General features: G+C 34.0%; 1 protein-coding gene across 1 annotated transcript in view; it reads right to left on the reverse strand.

Annotated features, from left to right (window-relative positions):
* Positions 1 to 388: 388 nt before the first annotated feature.
* Positions 389 to 22206, reverse strand: part of LOC131853006 (ecdysone-induced protein 78C-like) — a 37662-nt gene continuing 15844 nt past the window's right edge. Inside the window, exons 2-8 of the mRNA XM_059203791.1 lie at positions 9430 to 9554; positions 7978 to 8119; positions 6144 to 6410; positions 3835 to 4013; positions 2410 to 2523; positions 906 to 1085; positions 389 to 683 (exon numbers count right to left, since the gene is read on the reverse strand). Coding sequence (XP_059059774.1) covers positions 435 to 683; positions 906 to 1085; positions 2410 to 2523; positions 3835 to 4013; positions 6144 to 6410; positions 7978 to 8119; positions 9430 to 9554 — 1256 coding nt within the window. The 3' untranslated portion in view covers positions 389 to 434. The remainder of the gene's footprint in view (positions 684 to 905; positions 1086 to 2409; positions 2524 to 3834; positions 4014 to 6143; positions 6411 to 7977; positions 8120 to 9429; positions 9555 to 22206) is intronic.

The raw sequence follows: 22206 nt of genomic DNA on the forward strand, positions 1-22206 counted from the left end.
ATAATTCCAAATTGAATATTTATATGACTTAAAGTGAGCAAGTTGCGTTAACATGTTACGAGTCACGTGACCTCATGAGTTCGCAATCGTACATATGAGTACGAGCTGTGCAGACAATGCTCAGACAAACGTAACACTCTACGTGAATACCTACTTATCAAACACGCAAGTGTGCTTTTACATATCAGGTTAATACAACACGAGAAAAAAAATTGGATAATATTTTATAGCCAAAAGTTTTCAGAAATACGAATTATATTGTACTTAGATATAGAGAACATGTTCAATTGTGATATAAACGAATTTGGAGTGTTGTTAAAGAGTATGCGCTGTCATAGGTACATAAGAGTGGATAGGGTCGTCTCGTGTAGCAACTGGCAGCAATAGATACTGTCTCCAAGGACGTCAAGGAGTACTAGAACAAGCGAAGGGATTTAAAGAGGCGTGTGCACTTGCGGGGTGGGCACGGCGCGCTCGGTCTCGGTGGGCTCCTGCTCCTCCGACTTGGGTATGTCGAAGATCTCTGAGAAGAGCGCGGGCAGCACGAGGCGGGGCCAGTGGTCGCGGCACCATGCCAGCAGCTCGTTGTGCCGTTTGCCAAGCGCGCGCGCCTGCTGTATGCCCGTCGAGAAGGCGTCAGTCCTCGCGAATGCCGCGCTGGCCTCGCCCGCCTCGCTAACTATCTGTTAACACGAACAATTGAACGTATGATCCGGTCTTTACGGTAGAACGGTCTTTCACGCAGGAAGGAATAAGCATGTAAAATTGTCTACATATTATATTAGCGGCAGCTAATCTCTTGCTTAGTGTGGGCAGCACCTTACACTAAAAGTCACCCTCAGCTGTCCCTACGTTGGTTTACAGGCCTCGCTGAATTAGATAATTTTTGCGAAAAATATACTTACAATATGATGGAAAGATTCGCTTATAGTTCGATGCAACGTATCGATGCGATCAGTCGCGGAAAGTCCAGCCCGCTGCGGGCACAGCAGCAAAGAGCCAGTGTACATAGCCATCTCCTCCTCGGTCATCCTCAGTCTCATCATGGAGCGCACGTAGTTAAACATCGCCGTCGCAAACGGAGCCTGTCAAGAGCATGCACATTAATTATTGCACCCGGTGTCCACGCGCGTCGGCGTGTTAAGTGCGTAAATGGAATTGACATTATTGTGGATCCGACTGTCTGTCGTTCGAGAATACAACAATAAGCGTACGCCCATTACAAATGTATTATTGACCAATAAATACATATTGGTCAATACGCAATGCTAGCTATTACGCTAGCTGCTAGCTACGTACTCGCGTGTGGAAGTAATATGAAGATCCCAATATCAGAGATTCTCGAGGCACACTATTTACTGGGTAGTAATATAACTTTTTGTACTTACATTTGTTCATAAATCAAGTCACTTTATTAGTGATTTATAAAAGTAGAACATATTTATATCTTATATATGTAGTGATGTCGATAACATCCTATCACTGAAACTATTTTTGATACCAACAGATGAATCTGTTATTGTACATTGAAAAGTTGGGTACATAAGCTATATGAACTTAACATATACAAAAAAAGTTATACTGATGGAAATACAGTCGAACTATCAAAAATTATCTACTAAATGATTGTTATTTTATTTGAAAATACAGGACACAAAACTGATGCGACGAAGTGACAGGACGTCCGTTACCTATACCTACTTTGTTTATATATAACATATACCTAACTTAGTTTTTAGTATTTCGTTAACAGGCGTAGGTTGACTATTAAAATTATGCATGTATGTTCTCATACTTTGTAATTACAGTCTAATAAATGTTAATATAATGAAATTTCAAATAAATGTTTATTACTTTTATTATTAAAAATATCAATAGAATTCCAATCATATGCCATATTTTTCTCCGCACGATAAACAAAGTCCTTCTGTATAATTAAACTAATTTTAATTGAAATTATAATTACAAAGAGCACACCCGAATTCTTATATTACGGATATTACTAAACTGCTCATGTATTATTTCACAGACTTTATAGTATTGCTTATCTTATCCATTACACTGAAACGTAGCAGTAGGTGCTAGGGATCCATCAAATATGTGAGACAGGTATCCCTGGTAACCAAATACTTAGATACCTATATAAAAAGTTTTATCTTTCCAAATTTACAATCACTGTTCTACAAAACTCCTGTCGCGGTTTGTCTGCTGGCACTAAGTTCTCTCTTATTTACTAAGTACGCAAAATGCGGTATTCTCATTTTACAATAGTTATACATTACCTACTACTAAATAAAGAAATTTATTAAATTTTTTATATATGTTAAGTTTCTAGATACTTTTTTATAATTTATGCAAAATTTTGATTTGTAAGAAGTTCCGAAGTATAACCCAAAACATTCAACTCACATCATAAACAACCTCGAGTTGTGCTTGCGTTATAGCGGTGCCGTCGTCGAAGACGATACTGGTGTTAGTGGAAAGACGGGTGGCACGCGTCAGCCATACTTCGAAGAATCCTAGCTGTAAAAAAACAGTACGTTTCCACTTCCAGTGAACTTCCAGTTTCACTCAGCACTCCCACATACCATAACGTACCAAATGATACGGACACATCGAATATGTAATCAGTTCGCTAATGGCCATATATATAATTATATTCGCTCAAAGCCAGTGATTAGATGCGGGGAATGATAATTCGCACATTTTATTACTATACAATCTCTTAAACTAACAGAAGCCACCACATTACTTATGTGTATATATTATATCCTCAAAAATAGGTCTCGAAAACTGAATAATTTTCATAAAAGTTGAGTGTCATTTTTAAAATAATAAATAATTAGTCATAATTTTATATTTAAGTTACTAATAACCCATATTATAAATGTTTTGCGGACTAACATGCATACGAATGCAATATCATGCATCATATAAAATATAAATTGTCTGTGTGGTCACAATACCGATGACGGCAATCTGCCATCATAGCGCTGATACACCATCCTGTTCGACCAGTAGTCCTCCTTCATGACGGTGGTATTGATATTAATACTTAATTTAAAAAATAACCAACTTTTATGAAAATTAAATATTTTTAGCGATTTGGTTTTAGTATACTAGACTTGTACTGAGAGCGTAAACTCTAGCATCTACTCATAACTCTATACCATTGGTACAGTCTCGTCAGACGGTCTGGTTTTTGGAAATAACGAACTGAGTACTTTAACGCTCCGAAGCTTCGTACGTTATGGAGATACATATAATACATATTATGTAACACAATTGTATGAATGACCTGCTCTTCACGATCGTATGTGTTATCGGAAACTACAATAGATTCGAACATCTGGGGCACAACTCATCCGCGATACAAAGGTTAGGACGAGTTCAGAAAATATTCTATATCTTCTATTTTTCTTATATTATTCATAGGTTGTCTGAAAGATATAACATAAAGCGATATAACCGCTTTTTGTAAAATATTTTCAATGCACTTTTACAGTACTTTGATATCTTTCCCTCAGGAAGATATCAAAGTATTATTATATAATACTTAGATATTCCCATATTTTATCTTGTATTTGCAAAGAGCTACTAGGATGCCCGTCATCGTAGAAATTTAACCAAAATACACAAAGCTCTTTGAACAAGTCATAAGAATTACGCAAAATGTACTCATATATATGCGTATGTGTGTCAAATTCATAGTAGTGTCTGTAATTATTTTTTTTATTGTTTTAATGTATTTATTGTTCATAATTAAAAAATATTAATATTCTAGACACCGGCACATACGACACATACGGCACATACGGCAAGTGAATATAGTACCTTAATGAGTATGAGCTGGTCGTCTTGGGGCAGGGTGTGGAATCCAGGTAGTCGTTTTGAAAATTCGACAACCTGGTGTACACCAGGCGTCATTCGGAGTGCTACGTTGTACCAGAGCACCGAGCGGACATCAGTCACGCGGTCAGTCGTCGAACTGGCGGCCTCCTCGCCGCCGCTTCCTTTACACGATAATTGCATTCATAAGCTACCGTCACATGTATGCTCTTTCACGGGCGAAAAGGCTTCACGCAGGAAAGAATTTGCATGTAAATGTAGATAAAGGAAACAAGTAACACCGCGCGCGCCACCTGAACCATGCGTTTTAGTGCCTTTAGAGTTATTGATAACACTGGACAACACAAGTTTTATTTCCCTCATTTTTTTGTGTATTTGTATTTTTATGGTTCCTAGTATAAAGAAAAATACTGGGAGATTGCTAATAGTTTCAATTATTTCAATTTGTTTTAAAAAATATCGAGTTCGATATTGGGGTTTGATATTTTACATATTCACCATAAATGTATCAAAAACAATCAGGATTACACATCTTATTGGCGAAGTCATAACAAAATATATTTCAGTGTACAATAAAAAACGCAAATCGATGCCTAGTAAATAAAGGAAGTTAGCTGTAACTGAAAAACAAAAACAGTGAGAGAAAATTTGTTGCTATATTCAAAGAATACTCGTTAATTCGAGGTAGAAACGAAAAAAAATCGAAGGAAACAAACAATTTTTATTTATTTGTTAGTGTAATTTATTAATACTAAACATATTTTTCGAAAAAAAAATGTATATTTTAAAACAAAGTAAAAGGACAAAAAACACGTGAGTCCACGAGCGAAAGAGTGAACAAAAAAAAATAGTTATAAGCAATTCCTCACGGTTGCGCGCGTTGGCTTCCCCGTATTAAATACTTAGCGCACGCTCCATATACCCCGTGAAAGAATATGTCGTGTAAAGGCAACTATACTTGTAAACGAGTGCTGCATGTGGGAACTGGTCTGCTCAAATCATCTCGGATTTAATCTTATTGTGTATTTAATATTTTGACTCTAACGAATAAGTGTTCGTTTGTATTCACACATTTCAACTCAAAAATATAATAATAAAAACCTCAGGACAATTCACACAGCGCCATCTAGTCCCAAGTTAAGCTATCTAAAGCTTGTGTTACGGGTACTAGATAATTGATACAAATACATAGATATGTTTTTTTTGTATAACATATACATATTATACATAGAAAATACCCAGACCGATACAAACAATCATACTCATGAATACAAATGTTTGTGCCGTGCGAGGAATCGAACCCGCGACCACCGGACGCAAAGTGGTGTGCTAGACCGCTAGACCACCTAGGTCGTCAGATAATGTTACAACAATCATTTAAAAGAACAACACGCAAGTTTCTTTCTCGTTCTTCTTGTGATGAGACAACTTTTCTAATGAGCGGTAGATTAAAAAATGAAGTATGACTATTTAAGTATTAAAATTTAAGATTATTTTAATAAAGATTTTCTGTTATTTTCTATTCATGAACTTGCCTAATGGCGTGGCGGTCCAACAAACGCCCTACAATGTTATAAATATATACACAGTAACTTGACGCTAATTTCTTGGTATTTAAATCTAATAACAATATTATCATTAATATAGGTCTATCACAGACTTGTGATATCATCACGTGAGTTCGGAGTACTTTTGAGTGAAGAAGAATTGATAAGAAATTTAGCTCTTCCTCTTCTTAAATAAATTAATATAGAGAATTATAAAAATAATGTTTCAGGATAATTTACACAGGACCATCTAGTCCCAAGCTAAACAGAGCGTACCAGCTATATCGTTATATATTTTTTAAAAATATATAAGATGTGTAACTAGCAAGTTCTTGATTAATAATTTTATATATTGTTTAATATAAAGTATTTAATTTTTAAAAATACATACATATTCTATTATTTTTAATTATTGGGTTTAATATTTACTGTGTATATTACATAGAAAACCCAATGATATAAATAATCATAGTTATGAGTACAAATGTGTATACCGTGCGAGCAATCGATCCTGCAACCATCGGAAGCAAAGCGGTGCGTTAAACCGTCAGATCGCCGAGATCATCATTAGATGGACAGGTACCTACTAAATATGTATTATTCCATTAAGGAGATACAGAGATACGATTTAATTAGAGTAATTCCGGACCGAGTTCAATCAGATTATTATCTAGTAACGAGTTAATTTGGGAAGTGGTTGTGGTTACTGAGTCCACTCTAGTGTGTATGGATGTGTGTGGTGCATACCTTCATTGTCGGAATCTTCAGCTTGGAGCACGATGGGGTGGTGTGGGAGCGTGCGCCTCAGCTCTTCGGTGTAGGTGTTGTTGCTCCGATGTGCTGCCGTGACCAGCTTGATCAGTTCCTTGACCACGCCCAACCGCAGAGCGTCTGGGTCTAAGTCGTCAACACCGGCCACCGGTGTGGACACGGTGAGGTTTCTCGCCAGGTCCTGCATGCCCTCGGAGTTCACCGCCTCCCTGGGCCGCTTTGGGACGCGTCCATACCGTACCGCTGCAGACGTACACCTTATTAGCGGATGTAGAGTGGCGGTGCACAAACGAATTGGGTCGATGCAAGTGACGAACTGAGCTGCACCAATCGAACCGAGGGCTCGACTAGTCAATTGGAAAATAGGTGTGATAGTACATTACATTCGCACATTATATGCACATTGTTCTAGAATCCACGCTCTATATTTGTCATCTGCTAGCGTCTCGCCCTAGCTTCGCACGATTCACCCGTGTCACTCGTAATAAAACGGAACTCTAATTTTTAAAGTAACTCACAGACAGTCTTGTTCGCTGATAATACGGCAATTGTATAAGTAGAACTTACATAACAACTGTTTCGTATTTATAACATTAATTTAAATTACGGATAAAAAAATTATTATATTACTTAGCCTTGATTAGAATATATGTATGTGTACACGTTTATAATTAAGTTCTCTTATTTCATCTGTTTTTTATTTAATTGGTTTATAAAATGAACAAGATTATGGTATTAATTTATTTCATTTTCTAGTTTCACTTTAAACCACAAGTAGGTAACATTTACGGAAAGTCAAAAAATGATTACATTTATTAAATATAATAATCTATAGACAAAATATAGAGTTTCGGAAAAAATATATGTGTCTTATTACTTTGATAAAATATAGGATGTAATAACGAGACGATATTGCAGTCTATTCAAAAAGAATGGCAGCTGAATTATCATATAAATAAATAGATAAAAGAGTAAAATATATTATAAGTATTTATTCTCATTAATAATTAAAAATTTCCTTTACCATAAGAACTAAATATTAACGAAAGTGAAAAATTAAAAATATGTATATAAAAAGAAATAATACTAGTAAACATATATATAGTAATACTTTTGTTATGAGAATATTATAATAAGTAATAAGTAGAACTTGTACTATGCATACTAAATAACCGATAGAAAATATTTTTATGCTGTAATTACAAAGGCATAAATATAAATTACTCAGATTAAGAAAAAGTTATTCAGAAAAAGTTATACTCATCCAGATTAAGACTAAATATCCAAACGCCATTAAAACGTTGAGATAACTACAAAGTAAAGTTACCAAAGGCACTAATATTGATTAATGTGTTTGCAAAATTCTTAGGTATACTATATTAGATTCTAAATAATATTTTTTACCAACATTTTCTACTAGACAACCTTCGAGATGAATTCACCAATGCGGTACTTACTATATTATTCAATAGGAATAAAATAGAGCATCCCGGTCAATAAAAAAACATTCTCATGAATATGAATGTTTGCATTTATAAAAGATCGGACGTGATCATTATCGGAAGGAGTGGCAGTTTGCGAAACCGCTGATTAACTGGCATATATCTTAATTACAAAAGTTCATATTTATTATATTTGTTTTATAGTGCAACATTTGAGAGTAGACTTTATATTGTACTAAATATGATGAATAAAAACGTAATTCCGGGTTCGAATTCACCACCAACAGGGCCATATGCTGATAGCGTGAATAGATTGTAGTAAATAGTAGTTATAAAAAAAATTATGTGGTAGTATATGTTTTACTCACAGTCGCGGCTCATTCCTACCGCCAAGCACTTTTTGAATCTGCAAAACTGGCAGCGGTTCCTGTTCAGCCGGATGACGAGACACTTGCCGTCTCGGAGACAGCGATACTCAATCTGTTTCTGAATACTCCTTCGGAAGAAACCCTGCGCAGTGAGTGCAATAATTGTTCATGAAGTTCGCAAGAAAGCGGTCACGCGACACACCGCCCCGACCTGATCGGGGCGGGCACGTGAATACTTACTAACTATTACGTAGCGGAGGCTAACCCCACATTAAAGACTTCCTATAAAAATAACTTTAACGACCTGCTTACAATGACATGATTCAATTTTAATATTACACTTTTCAATAGAAATCCTTTTTATATAATTTTAAGGAGTAGTATTTATTATAATGTTTCGTTAATAATGAATATAGGACGGTAGCTTTTGCGTTTTATAGTTTTTGTGTAATTCATAATTTTAAATTTTGAAGATAAGTAGAAATGGCAATTTTATATCTCTGTAATAATAATTTTATCATTAAAACAGATACATGGTACGCATTTTAAATTTAAAATGTAAAAGAAGTTTTATGTCCTGTTCAGTTTTGTCTTAAGAATAGAATAAAATAGGAAATTCTTTATTCAAATAATGATCAATTATCTTTGTGTTTTGCTCGCAGCAATCAATTTCTCTCGGCATCGCAAACAGAAGGATGGCACTGTAATACTGTAATATAATGATACAAATTTTCATATTCTATATTAATATTATTATAAAATGAAATTGTTACTTCTGTTATGTCGTACTTCACCCGCAAATGCAACGTTCTGTAAAACTGTACATTTCCTAAGAATTCAGTTCATTCCATACTTACATTTATACACAGTACATTAATGTACATAACAATAACATACTCGTATACACACGGGAATAATTGGCACTGCACTGCAAAATCTATTGTTGTAATAACAATAATAATAATATATTTATTCATTTTTACACAATGTCACTAATTTATAGTTATGCAGTTCTATGAAAAATATGTAAAACATATTTCTTTTACAAAAATATGATACGGTATTTGTAATAAAATATGTTTCGCAAAAATGTAGTAGTGCTTATAGAGTAGATAGCACGAATGAAATATTTTACTTACATATGGTGTAGCTTTCTATAACAAAAAGTATTCAATTTGACGGGGTCTTTATGCAAATGTAAAACACCACAATACAGGAATCGACGCGTGCATACGCCGCACCCTACGCCTCGAGGGAATAAGACATATTGATAGACTAGCTCTGTTGACGGGATTTTAAAAACTTATTATGATTTTAGTAAAGAAATCATATTACATTCATGTATACGTAATATATTTAAAAAAAGACTTGTTAGCGTAACCATAAAATTTAAAATGTGTCCAGTGGTGCTTGCTTGGTGTTATGTGTGTATGGTGCCGAAGGATCCATTACCTTGCAGCCTTCGCATGAAGTGACACCGTAGTGGTACCCGGAAGCTTTGTCCCCGCACACCTTGCACGGCGCCGCGGCCTTTCCGCCGCCCGCGCTCGCGCTGTCCGCCGCGTACTGCTGCGGCCCTGCGACCAAGCACCACTCAACTAGTCACATAGCCTGCACTCGCTGCACATGCGCGCCCTACACGCTATCACATAGGGGATAATGTCCAGCGCACTCGGGTTCCGACGCAATGTACACACGTAATATATGCATATAATAGCTCATAATGATAATTAAGTTTAATTAATAACTACGCTTGTAAAAGACATCAACGAAATCTATGAAAGTGGGGAGGTCTCGAGCATGGGTAAAAACACCCTCGAGTATTTTAAATGATTTACAAACATATGACAAACTGTATAGCGCTCGACGCTACATACATGTATTGTAGATTATGTAGATTTGTATTTGTATTCTCATAAAAGTATAGTCACCCGTAAATGGCATTTTGGGTCTGAAAAAATATAAGTAATTGGTATTGAGTGGGAAGCAATAACAATTGTACTAATAATGGAACTTTAGTTTCTTCTTTGTATTAAGGTTTTACTTATTCTTTTTATTTACAACGATTTGTAGAAATTTATACATTGTGTATATATTCATTTGAAACGGCTCTTTCTGCTCTTTAAAAGAGTGTTTTAGTTTTTTTTTGATAATATAATTTTTAACTGTTTTTATGTCTCTGAAATGAACTATCCAGGAGGCAGGAGGAGAGCACCTCAAAAATTGGCTCAACCACATCTTTGACACCAGACCGGTCGATTTTTGATGAAACGGGATCAACAAAATAGTCGAGAAGTGGGAAGAAGTTATAAACAGTAACGGGAAAACGTTATTTATTAAACTATTGTTATAATTATAGTTTTTTGTTTAAATATACCTCTTCGAAAAAAACCTAACGAACTTATATTACAACCCAACCATTATTTACGTATTTTTAAATTTATTTTATATATGTGTACTTTAACTGGAATATTCTATTTGGTTTAATAATAATATCTCTGGACTATCTCTGGATAGGCAGCGTCCAAGCTAAACAGATATTTTGTTATGGATTTCTAGACAAGTAGCAGTACAAAAAAAGTATATGTATTAGTATCTTAATATCACTAAACACTTGCCGAGTTTAGAGCTAGAATGGCGACATGATTGTTAGATAAACTATCCATTGTTCAGTGTACATACATTTTTGTTCCTACAAACCCAATGTGAACGTAACACAAAAATTCCTAAAATATATTTCTGTACCACATTTCATTAAAAGAGCAACACGTAGGTTTATTATTGTGATCAATATGCGTTTCGAATAGCCAGAATAAAAAAAATACTATTCAAAAATGCTCATTTGAATAAAGACTATTAATTCGTCCTAATTCCGTTTGTATTGATCAAATCCTTTCCTAAAATATACTTTAAAAATAATAGGAGAGAAACTTCTAGACTTATTCCAGAAATGTTCGGATTGAATGAATATTAAAATACTTTCCTTCGGTATTTGATAATACTGGACGAAGGATGCTGCTATAAAAAGGTGCACGAGTAAAAAGTGCACGGGAAAGTTGAGTTGCATAATAAATAAGGTTTTAATACAAGTAGTACGATGCATGTGGATACGTACCGCATTACAACTGTTATAGATTACCCATATATTTCATAGTTTCTTAAAAATATGGAAATAAACCGTAAATTAAGATTTAGCTTAATTTATGGGTTTCCATATTTCTTTATAAAAAAAAATATTAATGTAAATATGAATAAATTCGGTTATTTCTCTTATATATATTAGTTGACGTGTGTATGTTGATCAGAAAGAGAATATTAATATTTTCTGTATGTTACTCCGTAAGCTATATATATATAAGAACATGGGCTAATATTGTTATATAAATAATACTTTGTTGTCTGAATTAAAATAGATAAAAAATGCATATTATTACATATATGTTGTCGTAATTAATGTTGCAAGACTATTATCATTTATAAAACAATATAATTATTATTAAAAACATAGATAACAAGATAAAAACACGGAAGACATTATATAAAAGATATATAAAACAATTTATAGCAAATTTAATTAGAATAGTGAAGCGCCGAGGTTAGCCGACGAGGCGCTGTCCAGTGCGGTGCGATGCGGCGCGCCGAACTTTGTTGCATTCCGAAATGCACTAATCTTGGGGAGTTCGCAAACCCATTAGTTCGGAAGAGCGGCCTCAAAGGCGAACTATGTTAACTTGCTGCAAATGAATTTGCTAGTTCGTTCATTTGATAATTACTCTTCAAAGTTTTGGCAAAATAAACAGACATATTTATATATATGATATATACATAGCTAAAATGACAAGACTTCAGATTTGTGGCGCATAAAAACCTATTACACCTTAGACCAGATAAACCGAGAGCATATTTGTAGGCTACAAGACACTGGACATTGTTATAAAAAATATGAACACACTCCGAGGTGACAAGCCTACCGTCTTTCTTCGACTTCAGTCGAGAGCGAACGATCTAGTTCGCAGAAGAACTGCAACCTAAAAAACTATAACGTGCAAGCATACAGTGCACCGCGTGCCATATTCGCATAATTATCAACATTCATTATTACAACGGTGGACTGTTGCCCAGTGTAGTGTTCAATTATGCTATATAGGTGGCGTTTTAAGTAACTCTCGTGTTCCTTAGCTTCGGTTTTTTCGCTCAATATTCCACCAAAGCCATTACGTGAACACTGACTGGTCACTAATTCTCTGTAATTACAATCGTTCATAAAAGTAATATTTCATATATGTTACTATTTTTATTAGCACTTTTTATTTTTATGATATGTTTTTGTAACTGGCCATTTTTTACAATTTCTTTTTGCATCCGACCTATTACGAGAATCAATAATGATAACTATCTAAATACAGGACACCGTCGCGTCGCAACGTGACGACTTTACAATCCAAGTAATAAGTCATACGTATCAATCGATGCAAGCAATGCAATGAAAATAAAATGTATAAATCTCAATCTGGTGATTATATGGCGACAGAGCGAAAAAGTTCAGCAAGAAAAACTAGCTAAATGAATCTTATATAAAAATAATATTTTATTACACATCAATGTCATCGCGAGATAAAGATAGAGTAAAGCAGTGCATGCGGATGCCCATTTTTGCTTTACTGTAGTAATAATGTTTTCTATAAGATACAGCATTCTGGTAAAAACAAAGGACTTTCAACAATCACATCTCTTTTTAAATGTACGAATACTTAAAATGAATTGTGATTGTACAGAATTTATTTGTTGCTGGAATATAGTGTTTTTATGAGTAGTTAGGTTTACTTTCACGAGCTTTCTCTAATACAGTTGCATCAGTGAGCACATGCTGAACTTTGACATTTCCGTAGGGAGACTAACTAATCCAGCCGGCAGTCGGCGGTCTGTCTCCTCACCTCAACTCACCTCTACAGCACGTGACTGAGCGCCATTTGCAGTGCAAACAAGACTTCCCCATGGACTTTGTGATAATCGATGACCGTTCATGTTAGTTCTCATGCCGACTGTATCAAACTAGTAGATCATTAGGTAACTAGTTTTTAAAGAAAAAAATTAAGTCGTGCAAATAATGTCAAATGTATCATAACCCCAGAATCTACTAATCTCTGTCACTATTCACAGATTGAGCCCAGAGACTCTGAAATCAATATGTAGATATTAATGGAACGATTTACAAAAGTAGATGCAATAACTGTGGCTGCCTTGGATATAGTATACATATTTTAAATATGTAATGTTAATCGAAGTTCTCGTTTATTTTATGACTTTTTACTAAAACCATTGTTTTACGTGGTTTATTATTTCTATTCAGAATAATGAAATATTTCTCAAAAATTTCCCATTCAATGAGATATATGAGAGAACATTTTTCGTTTGTGAAATAAATAATATTAAAAATATAAATTTGTTTGTTATTGTTTTCCGACTTATGTGCATAATGCAAAAAATGAAATATATAATTTTGTATACATTATAATTTTAAAGCCTAGAGTAAGAGTAGTATAATATGGGTGAATTCTTAGTTTACAAATTACACATTACATATAATTTTATTTTACACTTACATAAACATAGTTTATTCTCCATAAACGAGTATATTACATTGTCATATCTTCTACGTCTTTGATTACCATCGTTGGCACCGACCCACCGACCCCAGCACCCTACATACTGTCCCATACATTTGGACGGCTCTCCTAAGATGCATGATAAAACAAACATAATCATTCAACAGGTCTGACGCCGTATTTCCATTACTACAAAATATTTTCGTATTTACTTTAATCGGGGCAAAATGAGTGTGTTGTTGCAATAAAAATAGAAATAAATCTTATTTATGCATTGCATCACCAAGACATTACACTGCAGTCAGAATAATAGAAATATTATCATAATTATATTTCTTATCGTGATTAAAAGTAATGGGCGCCCAGTGGTCCAAATTAGAACATTAATTAAACAAAAAAATATATATGCATATGTGCCAATATTTTTATAGATATAACGTATTTTGTACACATAATTTAAATAAAATATTAGCTTCCTACATTTCTTCTGTATATAAACTATAAGTGTCCGAAATTTCATACTCCTCCGCCCGCGCAATTTTCTTAAAAAGGATACAAAGATTTTGCTTCAAGTATTAATATATAGATTAGAGTTTTACAATATGAGTTAACGGTGTGTCTTACTTAATACCTTATCAACCTGTTGTGACTATCGGAAATATGATCGGTGTACCTTATGTAACGCGAAGCGTCGCAGATGCAAAATATCAAAAACAATATGATCAGTTAACCATTCACTAGTAGATATCGACGTACCGAGAAAGTATGAACCTCCATAAAAAAACGATTCTTTTCTTTAGTACCACAGATACTTATCTAACTTTATTTATGTTTAGACATCTACTTTAATAAAATATATCTTATTTATCTGTGTTAATTTTAGTGTGTAAGCTTGATTATATCTGAATGCTGAAACTACTGAACGGATTAAGATGAAACTTTACTGTAATATAGTCATACATCAGAATAACACATTTCATGAGGTTGAAACCGCGGGCATAGCTATAAATACATAGATACATTTTTTTTGTACTTAACATATACGTAGAAACACCTAAACCCATACAAACAATCGTGCACATGAATACGTATTTGTACCTTGCGAGGAATCGAACTTGCAACCATCGGAACTGGTCGGTACTAAGGCGGTATTTTAAACTGCTAGACCACGGAGGCCGACAAATTGACTTGAGCTTGAGATTTGCTAAGACTATATAGTATTAGAGTTAGATGGCAGGAGACATTATGTGTTGTGTATGACAGCATTCAACTATGACACAGCGCACTGCACTTGTCCGAACAAGAATATGCCAAGTCGCTGATGCGAAGCGGAGAGCAGCGCAGAGATCATCAAAGTGAAGGAACCAAACGGAGCGCCGCGCCGTGTGCACAGAGCTCCGCGCGGTGACTTTGCACCGATCTCCGATAAAGCAACGAGTTACATAACTAGCTTTCTTCCGCGAATGTTTGCTCCTGCTCTAAGCGACTCGGGGGAAGGAGACGCGCACTCGTTCCTGGAGCCTGTACTGTGCCTGTGGCGTGCTCGCAGCAGGGCTGTCCATCGGCACGCGACATATCACAATATATAATTTAAAATTCAGGTCTGAAAGTGACTGCTTTAATCGTCACGAAAAAAGAGTGACATTGGAATGCAAGACCATCGTCAAAATTATATTTATTATTGACAACGGTGTCGCTTAGTGAAAACAAACACGTACAAAAAATACAATTAGATTAGATGAAATGAGGATTAGAAAGATGAGTGATCAATCAAAATGAAAGTTTAATGAAATGAAATTATACAAAGCAGCCTAGGTGCTTGCTGTTGCCCGCCACTTCTATTTATGTTCTAAATACGCAAGATTTCCGTTTATGTTATACACCAATACATTTTATAATTTATTCTTAATTATTCATAATATTTCAAGGCATATTTATATTTAATATACTAGGTTTCAATGGCTGGCTGGCAAGCTAAAAATACACTCTATGGTACATTTTATAGCGAATCGCGTGTTGCTTGGGATTCTTCTTCATGCAGGACAGACCAACAGACGAAAGTTTAGCGGAGTTTAGTGGAGGTGTATGAAATGCAGTGAAGGTTTCATGAATCTCGTAAATGAATAGCCTAAGCAATGACGACGAATTGATGATAGATTCATATCTATCATTAATTATTATATTAAATAATTATAGCGAATTCATGCTTTATGTTTATTAACGTACTAAGGCGATTATGAAATATCTGTAGTGTACGTTCTGCTATAATTTCATAAATAATTTGAGTAATTAATATAAAAACTATGTATTTGTAATAAATCAAAACAACTAAACAAACTTAAGATGTTCCCATGAACAATGTCATAATTTAATTAATGATTTCTCCAAAAACGGACTATTTGTTTGATTAAATTAATAGAGGACAAACAAAATACTATAATAAAACATGCAACGGTAAAATTGTAAACCTCCGCCAAACAGGAGTCGACGAGCAGCGGCCGCAGCTGACACCTACACGAGATTCGTGTTACCATCAAGTAGGTGTCTATTCCGAAAAATAATTAACAAATTTGAACTGTCAACCCTAACAATTTTCCAAAGCAATGATTGCAGTTCAACAAACTGCGCGCGAGTCGATCGTTGAACCTGCACTAACCGTTAAGCGTCCTGCTCGCACACCTATACCAAGCAACAGTCGTGTCCCTTTCTATAACATAATATGCTTCCTTTTATTTCCATTGAAGTTATGGTTCTATGGGAAACCGACACTTATTACTGCCAGGTGAATACTGCCGGACGACCTTAGCGACATGCCTTTAAATACCACACATGCAGATTTATGACATATCGCCACGAAAATAATAAATTTTAATTAGACATTCGCCTACTGCAAGCAAATTACCCTAATCATAGGTGCAATTGGCTGACCGCGACACAATATGACTCGGTCGCCGGCTAGGGCCGCGCCATTCTAATTATTGCATACATATTTAACAAATATTTTTATTGACCATCTGATAACGTGCAGCTAAAAGCGCCGTACTACAGGTTTATTAGCCCGACACATAGACCTTTCGGCATGTGGGATCGAATCTCGGCGACACGAGAGATTATATGTGTCAATAAGTAACTAAGTGCCAGAATTACTACAATATAACTATGTAGTTAAAACACTAATATAAATAAGCTATGTAATAGTGGACCGGAGGGTCCACTATTACAGGTATTTTTATGCTTAAAAGGATACGTTACAATTAAGTAAAATTTGTGTTAACCAAATAAAGAATTTAGAAATTTTGAATTAAGTTTGCTCAATTCTAAATAATTTACTTAATATATGTAACACTGAATACAACAATAAAGTGAATAAGAAACAAACTGAAATGAATGAATAAATGAAATTAAATTTGCCTAAACTTAATACGGACTTCTTTGGAGAATCGACAAATATAGGTAAGATATTTTCGGTAATTTAATTATATTCCAATGCAGCCAGTCGGTGACTATTTTCTTCGTCCAAGAGCCGCCAGTTTGTTACGTCACGTCGTCGTCGCCGACGCCGTTAAGTTAGAAACTATTTGAAGTGCCCGTAGTTCCCAATAATAGTTTCTACCCCTGTGACAAGTGACAGAATTCGGCCAGGTTACTCGACCCACTTGCAAAACTGTGTTACAGTAATAACTTAGCATAAATCGGAGCTATCTTGTGAAATCACTTATATATTTATTTATAGTGCACTAGCAGGCCACAGTTAGACGTTCGACAATAATTCATCTGAATTTTAAGTCTATTAGTGGAGCCATAGATATCCAAACATAAAGTAGATTAATATATTTTTAGATATAGGTTGATGTTCGTATGCTAAATGTTGGTCATACATCGGTAGCATACTTTCACCAAATTAAGTTATAACATTGGTATATCAAAGGTTTTAAAGGCTAAAGTAGTTTAATATCTACTGTTATGCGCATGATTTGCGGACGATCTTATTACTAGTTGAGCCTAACAGCGAGGTTTAGGCACTATAGACCTTGCAATACACCGCTCCCGCCGATGCGTGAAAGCATCTTTCCTCCGCCCTTACCGGATATTTCTGATCTTTAGAATTTTATCAAAATGTGTTAGTGAACTCAATACTTTCAGTAAGATTAAGAACTATATAGTCTTTTAAACTTATATTTTAATCGCGTAAGTAGATTTAAGTTTATCTTACTTCATATTATAAAAGCGCAAATTGTCATGTGCATGGAAGGATGGATGTTTAATGAAGCTTTACAATAATGTAGGTTAAACAGCAGAATAACACAAACTATAAATTGCTGGTGAAACCACGGACACAGCTTCTTAATGTTACTTTGAAGTAATTGTAGTAAAGTTAGTTATATACATATATTTATAAAATAAAATGTTCCATACAACAATCAGTCAGAAATTTTAATTGACAGAAACTTTTTTTTTTGTCGGCCAATAAGTCCCTATTAATTTGATAACCATTACTACCCCGACTTACATCCAAAACGTAGCCAATAGCCACGCCCCGGCGCCGGCGTTGCGCTCGTTTGCAAACATTAAATGCGAATATGTCTGTGTCGGTGTGTCATATTAATATATATCAATTTCCGAATATACGTATATAAGCGTCAGAATTAAATTTCCATTTTACTTTATGCGGTAGTAATTTGAATGCCCAAAAAGCTGATTGCAACTGATAACGCTGCCTAAATGCATATATATGCTACATGTCACCTGCCTGAGAACATTTCACATCTATATCTTTACTATATATTATTATATCTATATACTATTTCTGTAATTATATCCATACTTTGGCAAACGAGTACATGTTATATTAATGTCCGTTTAAGGATTGAACGTTTAGTATATTTACTTATTATCCGATGTTAATTGTATATTTAATATGTATCTATATAAATTAATTTACTGTTACGAGAAAACCCGCGTGTTTTAATTACTGTACTATAATTTAATATAACACATTTGCGACCTACATATACAGTAGTTAGTTTACAAAGCTGGATATTTGTGCAGCAATTTACCCATCCATATATAACGAGCGGCATTTTCAAATATATCAATTATTCAGACTTGAACCGGGGTCGTCGGCGACAGAATAGAATAATAAATATGTCATATTTGCAGCAATTTTAAAACGTCATATTTGTCAATGAAATTATTGATTGTAATTTATGAGTGCAAAGTGCTATTCATTCCTTGTTAGCATTACTTGATAACGAGCGATAGGTGATCAACGCTTCGCTGGTTGTTTGTTGGATAAGGTTTGGTGGTTTGTATTCACACAAATTTTAACTACAAATTGTACATTTGTATTTAAGACTTGTGCATTATAATTTATTTGTTTAAAAGAGTAACATGCGAATTCTTTAGGCTATTCTCTTGCCTGAAACTGCATACTAAATGAGTAGGTTAAAAAATGACACTACTCAAAAGTCTGTAAAATTAAGTTTATTTGAATTATTTAATCAAATAAACTTAATTTTACATATATCTATTATATTGCTGGTTTCCTTTTATTACCAATAGGTAAATGTAGGTCATATGATCAAGTCAAAAGAGCATTCATAGAACAAAAAGTGGCTGTACGGTATAGGTACATGGTGTAGAACTAGGCTGGGTAAGCAGGGCAATATGTGAGAAGATAGAGGAGGAAAATACAATGACATGAGGTAAGATGCGGCGTAAAAGGGGAACAAAACACAAAAGGAAAATAACTAGGGCACAATAAAACAAGAATGGGTACAAGGATAAACTAGCGTGATTCTGAATCTTGAATGCAGTTATTGGCATTTGTAACTTTGTGTCCCTATCAGTCACGAGGCAAGGAGGCCGACCGCGTGAGGAAAAGTTGGAGTAACTATAACTAACTTACGTGGAGTAACTTTAAAATACTATTATGGTTTGAGTTATACCAGTTACTTTCGCCTTTTAGCATTAGCATACTGAGATCTATTGTGGTAAAAGGGCGCTTTTTCAAACTTCGATACCTAGACCTGTCAGGGAGAACAAAAGATGCAGTTTCTAAAGAGTTTAGATCGGAAAACGTACGAGTGATGTGCTAGTAGGCTTCGTTATTGAAGTTGCTAGCATCCTTGGCAACTTCAACAATGAAAGGAAAAATAACTAACCAGCTAAACTGGACGGAAAGAATAGTGATAACAACACAACAAATTACGATGCGTGAGTACGCGTATAATTTATTTTTAGAAAACTGATATGAGTTATCCAAAAATGATATAAAATACTTGTGTATAAATTTTTATGCACATTTCTAAATCCATTTGGGAATTTTTATGATAGAATCAGCTACTAATCCGGTATTAAACTGTATCAAATGAACTCAAAAATCATTTGTAAGTAAAAATGTGAATAGACCAATACTTGGCTCTATAATGCATTATCGAAAATTTATGCTATACTAAACGTTATCTACGACTTTGTCTGTTGTTTTGATATAAATGATAGCCTATGTTCATCCCCCTGATACAGTCTACCTACACGTCAAGTTTCATTAACATCTAATCAGCCGTTCTGTCACGTAAAGATAACAAACAAACAGACAGATAGACAGTTGTAATTAACTATTACACTTCTGTTGTCTTTTATTTCAAATATAAAGTAACACTAATTCAACAGACAAATTCACTTCAAGACTAAATATGAATTTCAACAAACGAAATGGATTAAAGAGACAATTACAAACTATAATTAGTTGTGGAACATTTTGATCCGCTTTGAATTGTATTGCAAACTATATTGTATAAAACTGGAAACTGAAAACCTTTAGACAAAGTGAAATTCTATAAGAAAGGGATAAAATAGGTAGGTGGCGTCCCAGATTAGTAAATATAAAATAATATTTGTCGCTTGGCAATAATTTTAATTAATAATATATGGAATGTAATATTTGATATCGTTGTAAGCAGTTATTAAAAAATATTCTAAATTCGCATTTTATTATAGACTCCTGTATCTGTACAATTTTGCTACTTGCTTACTTTATTTCTTGATTCACTTCTATATACCTTCGTTATCTGAATATTTTATTTCAATTTATTACTTGTATAAATATTCCAAATCTAACAATTTTCCAACATGCATCAATTTCTAAAATTCAATAAAATCTATACTAAATATCTGTACTAATAAAGTAATAATACTGGAGTTGTACCTATATAATAATTTTACTTTGTAGTTAAATTATTATGAGGAATATGGTAGATATGAATATTTTTGGAAAATTCTAAAAATATATAATAGTATTTGTAAAATGAGAGTTATTTAATCAAAACTACTTTGCTACTGTACGGTAAGAAAAAAAATATTACACAGAAAACTTGACGTTAAAATGATATAATTAAATTATTTTTGATTTGATTTCATGAATTATGTAGTTTAAATTAGTTAACGTCTTAGTTAGCAAAAGTAATTACTCCCGCCAACGAGGACCTAAAACCGCAGGAACTGTTGGTGACTTGCCGGACTTTCAAGGAGAAATGAGCTTATTTCTAGAACGTTTTAATATTATATGGGTTCGGAAATACAATATCTAGGTAGGTAATTCTATAATGTGGTTGAGTACAAAAAAACTCCGGAAAAGCGCACACCTTTCACTCAAGTGATCAGTATGATATTTTAATTTGTCGAGATTTTACAAGGATGAGTTCAGCAGATGGTAACAATCCCTACAATTCATCTGAACACTCTGCGTGATATATGTGGTAGAAAATGCACAGAGATAAAATGTCTCTCCGATGACTACAGGTCGATTGTGTCACAAAGACATTGATTACCATTTATTCTAGTCCCTGGGTTTTGAATGTGAAATGGAAATAATATCTGATATTGTGGTTCTTACGCACAGAGAAAATATTCTTAATTCGCACGCATTCTTAATTCTTAATTCGATAATCTGTCTTCACCCCATCATATTTTGAGATCATGATATTATTTTTGTTCAGTTATATTTAAATTCGCTAAGTTCATATAGCCGATACGACTATATGTAGACTCCAGAATGAGTTCAGTGTCCTGGAGTGTTTAAATTTAACATTACGAAATCTGATTCCTTGTTAGTATTATACAATTTGTACAATACATTCGCCAAGCAAATGCATATTGCAAAACTCGCCGCTGCCTTAAACATTAACAACAATGTACCTACTTCACATTAACAAAGGAAAACTCTGCTACGACCACCTGTCGGTAATACCATGTCATTTTACTTTATTGATTGATTGAACATACTGTTGTTATCCAGAATGTCAACATATACAAAACATGTTACAGAGTCTATTCCAGGCCAACTGTACTCTAAATTAAACCGTTATATACGTTAGTAATTTGGATAAAAAATGAAACATATCTAAATATTGATACGAAATGATTATAAAAATAAATAGAGATTCAATATTAAGAAAACAAAAGAATAAAATATAGAGGATATAAAACAGAGAGAGATTAAATGAACACATTAAATTTTCATAAATGCTGGCCAAAGTAAAACTTAAAAATTAGTGTAGTTTAGTATACAGTATCTTTTTTAAAAGGTAAATTTCAACAACCGTATATTTTTTTTAATTTCGGT

The sequence above is a fragment of the Achroia grisella genome, unplaced genomic scaffold (genome assembly GCF_030625045.1).
Source record: "Achroia grisella isolate CSIRO2021 unplaced genomic scaffold, CSIRO_AGI_Agris_v1 utg874, whole genome shotgun sequence".
NCBI lineage: Eukaryota > Metazoa > Arthropoda > Insecta > Lepidoptera > Pyralidae > Achroia > Achroia grisella.